Genomic DNA, 11,616 nt, shown 5'->3' on the forward strand with positions numbered 1-11,616 from the left:
CCCAGACTGTGATGGTGGGCTCACTCCCCGTTTTCATTTGGGAGTGAGCCCACAAGTTATATAGGGTCTCCGCTACCAACTCAGTCCTCCTGCACCTTCCCTCCACAGCCCTTCCACCACCTTGAGGCTCCTCCGCAGCTGCACAGAACAAAGAGGGCTGCTCCTGACACAGGATCACAAACAGAGTTTTGGTAGTTTCTAGTAAAAAATAAAGGCTGCAACTAAGCCACCGCATCTGCGGACTTGGATACAAACATGTTAAAATCGAGCTGTCTAAAAGAGTACTCTGAAAGAGAAATTGCTGCAGATAGGACAGCACTTAATCCCCCTCCAGCACTCCCCTTAAAAGGTCTCCCTGATTAGGGGCTCGCTAGTCACGGCTCCCCGAGCACAAGACAGCTAACCAACGAGGAGGAACGGCTCTATGTTATTAGTTGCAAGGTATTAATTTTACTGTTATCTTCATCTCGGGTCCTTTCACAGTTTCTTTTTGTTTGTTGGGCGCTGCCATTTTCCCAGACTGCAAGGTCTCTAGACAGGGTAATTTGTTCATGCAGTGCCTAACACAAAGGCACCATTATCCTTCACCAAACCTCAGGTGCTCATGTAATGAAAACCCATGACAATATTGCTTTTAAGGTGGTTAAAAGTTCTCACAGTGTATTATGACAGTGCACCTTACTTAAAACTCACTCACAACTTTGGAGTAATGAAAAGTATTTAGCTTCTGTAGAAAAGAGAATAAAAAAGAAGATACAATTCTTTAACCTGCTTGTTTTATGTCCTGAAAGATCAATGGAGTATAAAGAAAATAGAAATAAGGAAACATTTTTTATTTTGACTTCTTTCTCCCTTTCCCTTCACACACAATCTTCTGAATCATATCTCTTACTCTTACTATACTTTCACCTTGCCTCTCTGAGTCCCTGAGAAGTTTTTTTCCTCAGAGACTCAACACTTAAAGGAGAATTTCTAGTTGAGCATTAGCTAGAAAAGATCTGAAAGGAGGGGAAAAAACCCAACAGTCTGGCTCCAAGAGCTCAATTCTGAACCCTTAACACTGACTTTTCTAGAAAGAATCTGGTATATGAAGGGTTGTATGCAAACAAACATCATTCCTTCTGCTTCCAGTGCTACATACTTACTTACAGGACCAATACATTTAAAAACACTTAGTGATAGTGAGTATTAGAAGGGAAGTTTATCTTCAAACACTGAGAATTAATTCCAAAAATGTTACAGTTTATACCATCATAAGTATTGATGAAGGCAAAGTTAATATAATACACCAAATAGTTCCTCTAATGAGAACCTAAGTGATCTGCATTACTAGGAAAGAAGTGCTCTAATATAATTCCAGTTCATCTTGAACTGCAGACGGATGTCTCCTTTGAATAAGACATGTGACAGCGATGAAAACAAAGTTCAGAGTCCCCTCAGTGAGAATTCTTCGATATCCTCAAAAAAAGTTTCTGTTTGACTCTTGGGGAGTCAACATTTGGGTCTTTTTAACATCTTCCAAAGGGCTCTTCCAAATGTCTATCTTCTAGCGTTCACATGTGTTTGAAATAACATAGAAAAGGTTTTAATAAAAATTTCTAGAAGGCAGCTTTTCCTTTTAGACACCAAGCCCCAAAGAAGGCATATAGTGTAAACCTGACTGCTGTTAGCACAAATAGGTCAAATTCATCTCTAACCCAATTGCTGCCTATAATAATGATTTTTTTAAAAGTGCCTTTTAATATTTTAAAACGGAAAAATATTGAACATACTTCTGAAATTCCTCAAATTCTGGGGTTTTTACATTTACACCTTAATATTTTGTCTTAAATAGAGCTAGTAAAACTGTAACACACAATCAAAACTGCTAAGCTGTGCTATCATTTTAAAAGCATTTTTATTCATTGCCAATTTAATACCTGTTTTGGATACAGATCTGTGTAACAGAGGCTGGTAACTATTTCCCTGATCCAGCATCTTTCTTTACATCACATGATTTTGTGACCTGGTATCTTTTGAGAAATGCTGCTATTACATCTAAAACACCTCAGTACAAATGCCTCAAAACCCCAAAGGCTGAGTCAGGACAGCTAATGTAAATTCAGGCTCAGAGAAGCAATATTTAACCCAGCTTTCAGATTTTTCTTTGTACACCAGACTGCCATGATAGGTAAAAGCAGACTACACAGATTATTAAGGAGGACTTTTAGACATAAAAAGACATCAGGAATATAAAGCAAAACAGTGGTTGGTCTTGTTGATGACTGTGTGGACATCTGTCACAGGTCAAACTACCAGCCAAACCTGTCATGACCGGCAGGGAGCTATGAAGAGGAGTATGGTCTGCTTTCATTTGGCTGAGCAAACATTTTGGGAATAAACAATACAGGAAGAACAGCATACAACTCAAAGCTGCATTGAAAAGGAAGGTATCAGGCTGAAAGTCAGGGTTTCTAGGTCTTTGGAATGGCAACCTGGACGTTTGCTGTTTTTTGGGGTGAGAAAAGTTCTATCTAGAGAGTTCTTCCACTAACGGAATGGAAAACTACAGTAAGCACGCATTGCTGGTGACATCTGCCAGGTCTGAAACACAGAAGGTTTTAGAGGCCAGCACGCGGTGAGGTTATGCCACATGGGCAGAACCACCTTTGTATTACACCTTACAGAAATTAAAAAAAGGCACTCCTGGATATTTTTGGGTAGTAGTGATCCTTAGGAGACAGACAAGACCACAATCCTCACATTCATCTAAGACATTGCAGGAACGCTACTGTCTGAAGGATTAATATATTATTAATGTATCAGTTTGGTAAAAAAGCAGTCACAAACCAATACTGGTCCTCAAGTTTCAGTGGGACAGAAGCAAGTTCTCTCATCCTGAAACCGTACTGTTCTGGTCAGCCTAGAATTTAGCACCTGTCCAAAGCTGAAGTTTCTTCCTCAAAGCCCATCTAGAATCTTTTCCAGATGATCTGGCTCTTAGACAGTCAGTGCTACTGACTCTGCCAATATGACAGTCCCTTAGCTCACATAATGCCATGGCCTTGCTCCCACTGGCTGATACTAAAGGCAGTTCTGAAAAATCGAGAGATGGGAAGGGTCACGCCATCCTCACTAGACGATTCCAACACGCACTCACAAGTGAATTAATGTAATCTTTATGCCTGATGTTGCCTGACTAGGTGTCGGGTCTCTGCCTTTGATGATCAGTGCCAGTACAGTTAGTGCAAAGGCTACTAAAAGAGAGGAAACCTGAATCTGCAATCTTGCTATCCATACTGGTAGTCATGGGACTGTTTCAGAGAGATTCTCAGCTGAAAAACCGAAGGAATAGCCTATGGTCACAGCTGCACTACAACTGATGCCTTCTGTTGTTGCACTTTGAAAAACACATTTTCAAGAAATAAATACTGTTTTCATGGACAGTTCCAAAAGAAGCAATTTGAATTTTGTTCTTCACCTAGAATTGAAGGGAAGGAACAGCAAACAAAACACTTCAGGGACATAGCCCTTCTTAAAGAGGAAGTGCATACACTGTGCCTTGTAACCTAATGGTCTCCGACTACAGCTTTTTAATAGTTTTGTATGGACTCAAAGTGGTGACTCCCCCATCCACACATCCCATCACCTCAGTTTTTTCAGCATTAGGTCTTATGTACTGACAGAACATGAATGGGATCCAGTAATTTCATAAAGTTAGCAAAGCAGAGCAGTAATAGCTAATGTGATATGCTGTCATGTAATGCCTTACATATATTTATAGAAGTAAATGAGTACGTGCTACCCTCTAGTTCCTTAGGTGACCAGTGCTCAGAAAGGTTCTTTAAGAGTCTGCTAACTTCATGTTTGTGTCTCAACTAGTTTTCACTATGAGTCATCCATGTATTCAAGCTTTCCCACTTACACAGTTTTCAGTCTTTCCTGTATTCTTTATGACTGTCAGAAAAAGGATAGTCACTGAGCACACACTACTGACCACACTAAATCAGGACTCAGTTGTTCAGCTGTAAGTGTAATGTGACATCCTCTTTCTAAAATAGCATGAAGATTTTCTTTCATGCACATTTCTGGGCTCTTTTTTTGGTCCACAGCATATTTCAAGAAAAGCTTGCCTGAGGAAACAAACTAAAAACAACAACAGAGAAACTGCCACAGAAACTTATGCAAAGGCATTAAAAATCGAATAACTTTTTAAAGAGCTCTCAGGCTTAATAGTAAAACCTATTAAAATTGTCTATACTGATTAAATTTGTAATAATTCAATTTCAGACAGCTTTGCTTGGTTGTTGGTTAGGAGTTCAAAGTGAAAATAACGGGTTTTTTCCCCTACTACTAATACCTGTGCACTTCTCCTATCTCAAACACTTGGCAAGGGTGTGAGGAGATGACGACCACCACTGTTTGAAGTGGTGGTTATAAGATCCAGACGAATTCAGACTGCAGGAGAAGCATGTAATGTCACTAAAGTCAGTGGAGTTACACACACAAAACAAAAGTGAACAAGTACTCACTAAAGACAACATTTACACTCTTGCACTTTTGAGTCTTTTGTCAACAATAAGAGCTTACATATTGTAACACGTTTTTGTTTCTGAAAATTCAGTGAACAAATATATTTTGCAAAAACATACCTTGAAGTTGCAATTTCGACTTTGGTTCTTGCCATGGCAGCTGCTCTCTGTGCACCCTCTATCGCTCTATCCACCTTTTCTCTAGTTTTTGTGTTTCGTATTGGTATAAGTTGCTTTCTTATTCCACGGACCAAAACGTTATTTTTGTATTTTCCCTCTTCTTTGGTGCCATCTGGAAACATGGTACATCCATATCCATGCCTCCTGTTATTTAGCCATTCTCCTTCGTATTTCATACCATTTGAACGCTCACTAATACCAAAACCACTGCGCTTGTCATTCTTCCATTCACCCATATAGGCTTCTGTAGTGGTGGCATCAACATGGTCTTCCATAGGGCAATAATCACAGTCACCATCTCCAAAACTAATTGTAGAGTTGGCATCGCTAGAACTAATTCTGCTCATAGCAGCATCACTCCTGACAGAGCTCCGTTTGCTAGATATCGATGACCTAGATTCAGATTTTCTAAGTTTTATACTACCAAGGAGGGATCCTCTTCTGAATAAGCCTCCTTTTTTCTTAATGCCCATGGCTTCTGGATCACTGTGAAAATTGAGCACAAAGCCTCCTCTTGTTCCAGCCGGACTGTCTGAAGTGACGTCATGCAGAACAGTGCCATTGCTCTGCTCACTTCGAAGTGAAGCTAAAGACGTTCGGAGGGGTGAACGGATCACAGTTGCCATGCCATAGGGCACACTCTGACGTACACCATATCCATGTCGCATCCCTCCTGTCCACTGCCCCTGGTATGTACCTTTTAAAGTAATACAGAGAAATTAAATTTAGGAAGCTGTAGAAGACCTAGTACTCTACATCCAGTATGCTACAGGCAATACTATATTGTCAGCTCTGTTTTTGGTAAGAATGCATGCAGAAAAATCACAGCACATGACACAGTAGTACACAAGTACTTTTATTGCTTGTGTTTCTTACAAATTATTTTTCCACTTAACAAAGCCGTCACTTTCCCAGCTGAAGTATTTTATTTTGGCAATTAAGACACAGTAGCTATAATCATAAGCATTTTTTAATGGATCTGTGCATGAAAAAATTTTCAAGAGAAATTTCTAAAGCAGGACTCCCTTAACAAATTTTTAAGGTGGTCAGCTGGGAAGGTGGTCAGCAGAAGCAGAGCCATGTCATACACAGTCAGCTGGGGAGGGAGACAGGGATGGAGGGAAGGGAGTGAGCTGGACACTCATGGCTCTTGCCTGCAGCTGCTCACAGAAAGAGCAAGGAGGAGCAGTAAACATCCTGTTATCCTGGGTTTAAGGTGATGACAGACCTCTTCTTGTCAGGCTGTATTTGACAATCCACTTGTCTTCAGACAGGCCTTGGGATCTACTGTTATAAACCTCTATTAAATATTCTAAAGTTTTTACATGTACTTGAATGGAAGAACAAAACCTCAGTATATAATACACTTTTTATGTATGCTTGATAGCAACATTATTTGGTCTCCCCAGTGTCATAAATATGGCACTGCATTCTGCATTATGTTGTGACAGATCAGAAACATGAATCCTTTAGCACTTTTTTTGCCGTTCATTCGTTCTGCAGTTCGTAAGAAAGGCAAGGCAGTGATAAACAGAATATTGCACGCCATTCTATTATAAACACATTTCATTGTTGCAATCACAACTATTTTTGTAATTTTTTTCAAACAGCAATGTAAGGAAGAGCAACATGGTATTTGATATGAGAAGTCACAGATATCCATGTAACAGAGTCTATGCAAAGCTGCATCTGAGCCAAAACCCAGCATTATCAGATTACTACTGCAGACAATTTTTTCCTTGTATTCTCGAAAAGCATTTTCATTTTGATGAGATACATACGCCAGTGTCTGGTCTCTGAAAGCCATTTGTACCAGATGTTCTAAAGGAAGGTGCCCAGAACCCCACAACTAGTAAATACAAGATAATTTGCTTTCTAAGATTGTTTCACTCTAATTCCCATTAAACTCCTTTAATCTCCTCAAAATTAAGTCTCTCGCCCACCTAGTGCTGCTTTTTTTTTTTAAAGCTATTTTGAGTCTGAATATTCTTACAGAAGGATGAATAAGCAACCTTTAAAATATCATTCTTTGATTTTGATCTGCTTTAATTGGAGCACCTATTAAAAACTATTCTTCAGAGAACTAAATATCAAATGTCGAATTCAGTGATTGACTAAAAGTTTGTGAAAATATTTGTGAAATACCTGCAGCTTTAGATGTAGCTCAAAGCTTCATTTGCTTTGAGATTTGATCTCCTTTGTATAAGCATACTGTTCTGGTCACGTACATGTCAATTATCTATCAAGTACTGATTTACTATATTCCCTCCCCTGATAAATTACACTTCAATGTTAACATGCAATTAAATTGCCAAGTGTGCTTTCTTTATTATATAATACTAGATAGGTTCAACAACATAACTATTTTGTGTTGGTAGAAAATTCTACGAAGTGGAAGGTTTTTGTTTTAACAGATGGCTGTTGACACAAACAAACAACTTTCTTCATTTCTTTCTCCTTCTCTGTATCCTGGATACCTACTGCTGCACTGGTTGTAAGGGTGCTGAATCTAGAAACATGATTATTTTAAAAAACTCAACATATGGAGAATAACAAATAGAAACATGAGCACAAAGCACTGGTATGACGCATTCTGTAAATACTGCAAAAATACAGCCACGGTATATTTTTTTTCTTTATTAAACAGACATTTCCCAGAAATATATTAATATTTTATGAGCATAAATGACTACATTTCATCCATAATTGTATCTGGGATCCCTCTAGTACTGTAATGATATGCTGGAGCTAAGAATCTGGCAACATATATTTGCTGCTACATACAACAATCTGTCTGACATTCTGAACTAGTTAATTTCATTTTAAAATAATAAATCTAATTCTAATTTTGATTATACCACAGTATTACATTAGAGCAGCAACTCATAATTATGGCTCTCCATGTTGCTATTTGAGTGTCAGACTCAAAGTAGAATCAACTTATTTCAGTATGGAATTTTATAAAAGTACAAAAGGTCAGTCTTTTATCTTACTAATATTTTGTTTTAATTAATAAACATGCAAAGCTCAAAAATACCTAATTCATTTAGGACTTGTATTTTTCACTACTCTGTAGAAAGAAGTGGAAGTGGTCACTGCTGTCCATAAGGACACTAAAACCAAGGGCAATCGATGTGCTGCTATTTACTTGTCCAATTTTTCTTTCTACTGGGGAAATAAAATCAATGCAAGCTTCTTCTAAAGAGAAAATAGTCAATAAGGAAATGGAAGATTCATACTGAATTAGTCCTTAGAAAGTACCAAAGACATTTAGTTGGAATTTTGTGCAGTCTTGCAGATAACAACTATCTCTTCTATCACTACAAATCCATTAAGGGAAAGGCTTCTGATACTAGTGCTAGTAATCTGACTTAATTTTCCTTGATTTTTTCAACCTACATTTTAAATGAAAAATATTTTAATAGTATATGGAGGGCAGTGTCAAGAATGCAGATACAAGAGACCTGTACAGTAATTTGACTAACCGATATCAGACTGTAACTGTATCATCTTCTTCAACAAAAGAAATTTTAGAAAACTTTTAAATGAGCAAGATAAGGTATGTTAATATTGCAATATAATTAAATACTACAGCATATGACATAAGACATGACAAAAAAGCTTTGCCGATATACGAAGATACAAACATACACATTATTTACCTGTGTCTAACTAGAGATATAAATATGAATGATACACCAACAAGCACACCTTATCCTGCTTCGCTTCATACTATAGCTGACTGTTCAAAGCAGTTCCTGGAAGGGTCAACTGTTAAAATTTTAATTAAAAACATAATTACTAAGCTAATTTGAAATTGTATTTGACCGTAAAACAATAACATTGTTCAGCATTAATCTTCCAAAGGATAGACTTAGCATCCTTTGTAACCAAAGAAGCATTCAGCCACGACTTCTACTGACCATCTATCTGGTGTTTAATTGGTTCCCTTGAAAAGGTGTTCATATTTTGAGCCTGATAACTATTAGAAAGTATGTTTTCTCCTCTTGCTTTTATTGGCAAACTGCTGTAAGGTATAATTTCATAACCCATCTCCTTACATTGCGCCATCCCTCCCAAAAAACCCTCAGCATATCTTACAGATGAAAATGTCATTGCCTACTTGCAGATAAAATTTAAAACTATGCTGTGTGAAAAAGATGAGAGGCCAAGGACCTATTAACTACTCCACTTGCTCTTATCCTTTACTTACATCCTCTGTGGCTTAACAAATTTATTGTTCCATCAAGATTTTTGCATGCTTTTCAGACTCAAATGTTAGATAAGCAGACATCTAGAAAGAAGACTACTTAGAAATCAATGAACATATGTACCACTGATGACCTTTGCTTAAGGATTCATTTGCCACTGACTGACCTCTGTGGAACAACAATGCACAACCTTACAGCAAGACGCCTGTTATTGCTATTGTTGGCAGGACCATAAACTTCTAGCTAATTTACACATACTAAAATCTCAAATTAGGCCCTAGTCCCTCCATTAAAAAAAAAAAAAAAAAAGCAGCTCCAGTAGGCTTGCAGAGTCACACAGATTCAACAAAATCTAGCAATTTTAAGAGAGCCACAAAAATCCAGATCGCTGTAGGAAACCTGACGGGCCACTTGAAGGCCCAGCATAAGCACACGCAATGAATGGAGGATTATGGTTTAGAATTCACACTGTTTTCCTTAGAGATTTGACTGAGTGACAATTTTAAGCATTTAAACGCAGCATGACAAATATTACTTACGTTGTGCAAAGTGTTGTGTGCAGAAAGACTGAGGAACACTGACAATGCTTATGTTCCTTTTTCCTCCCTCAACTACATCTCCTAATACCACCAATGCATTTTAAAACAACATACTGGGGAAAGAAAAATAAAATAAGAGAGGCCTGGATTTTAGTGAGTTTGAAAACAAACTGAAAATTGGCATAGTCTAAACAGTTATTTCCCTATGCTGGTATTCTCAGGTCATAATAAAGGAAGAGCTTGCCTGCAAATATTTCACAGTATGTTAAAGACGTATGTAAATCTGGTTTTCTTGTAAAAACATTTCAGACATTCTTCTGGTGTACAAATACAGCTATTGTTCCCAGAGCACAAAAACAAAAACACATCTGCAAACATCTGTGACGTACTGCTTTGCTCCATTCATGAGTATTTTCATTAAAATCAATGGGACTTCACACCCTCTGTTCATATGAACTGCAACACGTAAAAGACTGGGGCCATGGTAACAGATCTCAGTTAGGAGGACTAAAAATCTCACAGTCTAAAGTGCACACTTCATATGCTGTTTCACACAAAGGATTTCCTGTGGGGTCTAAGTCTAAAAATTTAGAGAATTTACCTCCAATTATCAATATTATATTGAGATTTTAAAAATTCCACAAGAAGCCTAAATAAAAAGAAAAAAGGAACTTTAGTTTGAGGAAAATCAGTCCTAGAGCATTTACTAGAATGGCAATTTACTCTTCCGGAAAGAAAATAAAAATTAAAAAAAAAAAAGGCCCCTGCAAATTCAGCTATTCTTCAGCTTCTAATTTACTAGCCAAAAGAAATATAATAAAAATGGAAAAGTCTATTGTGTAGTGAAAGTGAAACTAAAATTCTGATCTTTTTCATGCTTTATTTTTGGGGGTTTTGTTTGTTTGTTTTTGTTTTGTATTTTGTTTTTTTTTTAAATCCCCAAACACATATCTCAGCTGACATTGAGCATCAGAACTTTCCACACCAGGAAACAATTTTCAGACAGCTAAAAATATGTATAAACAAAGGGATTAAAAGAGTTCAAGGTACAAAAAGCACAGTGCATTTCATTTTCTGAAGGAAATGAATCGTACCCAACTCACTACATTCTGCATTTTGGAAAAGAAAAAAAAAGGACCCCAACAGTAAACATCTCTTCTTCTGCTTAATAGCTATTTTCTGACATTATCCCAGAAGTTTGACCACAAATCTCTCACCAAAAGTCCTTGAAGAAACAAGCAACAGCATCAATCAAGAGATCTGAAACATGGGTTAGTCCTTTAGTTGCACCATGTGAACACTACCTCTGATTTTGGTAAATTCTATTTCTCACATGTTACCTAAGCACATTGCTCAAAGCTGAAGCGAGCAGCATTTCTGCAAAAAAAACCCAACAACTCGCTAGTCCTAAAACCGGGACCAGTTTTTTCTGTTACAGGGGAACAAAGGAAGCTGAAGAGCAACTCCACAAAAGTTGCAGGTGGCACTTCCACTGATGCCAATGACATTACAGCAGCAAAGGAGGAGTTCAAAAATATCAGGTGTATTTTTTTGCGCAGTGCATGAAATGACAGAGGTACAAGAACTGTAACTGACCGTTCAAATAAGCTCCAGTCCTAAGTGACCTTATTGAACCTTGACTTCTTGACCGCTCCTAACTTAAGGAGGAGGGCAGACTGCCCAATCCTCCCCGCATGCTGACCGGGAGCTCAGCCCTAGAAACGCTCACTCCTTCGTGGTGAAGGGTGCAAGAGGCAGGCCTGGCTAATTTCACGACACAAGCTCGTATTTAGTATCTTTAAAACTGTACTATACTTTAATAAAATAGGAGTTATTACATGAGGGTAGACCCACGTTTCATTGATTTTATGCAAGTTGCGGACCCACCTCATGACCTTTAGCGTCCTGTCTACAAGCCGACTGAGTGTTGAGTGAATGAAGCTACCCCCGCTAGCAAAGCAACCAGGCACAAGGGCTGGCTTGTTAAGTTCTTGCTGTTTTACCAGGAAGGGAGCGGGGCGACGAGCTCGCCTGCCTGCTCTCTCTCCGAGACCGGCCCCGGTTATCGTTATCGAGGGCGAGGAGCCTGGCAGTCGCCTCAGCGGAGAAAAAGGAAAGCCGTCTGCCGGCGGCCCTAATGCGGATTTCTACCAGCTGGCCGGGAGAAAGCGACGA

The 11,616-nt window shown here is 38.4% G+C and overlaps 1 protein-coding gene across 1 annotated transcript; it reads right to left on the reverse strand.

Annotated features, from left to right (window-relative positions):
• Nucleotides 1–4,631: 4,631 nt before the first annotated feature.
• On the reverse strand, nucleotides 4,632–5,384 carry LOC104619744 (junctophilin-1-like; the record flags this gene model as incomplete). Its single annotated transcript, XM_010285734.1, has 1 exon — nucleotides 4,632–5,384. A coding segment is annotated over exon 1 (728 nt), but the record flags the coding sequence as incomplete, so codon positions are not given.
• Nucleotides 5,385–11,616: the final 6,232 nt, after the last annotated feature.

The sequence above is a fragment of the Phaethon lepturus genome, unplaced genomic scaffold (genome assembly GCF_000687285.1).
Source record: "Phaethon lepturus isolate BGI_N335 unplaced genomic scaffold, ASM68728v1 scaffold1184, whole genome shotgun sequence".
NCBI classification, from domain to species: Eukaryota; Metazoa; Chordata; class Aves; order Phaethontiformes; family Phaethontidae; genus Phaethon; species Phaethon lepturus.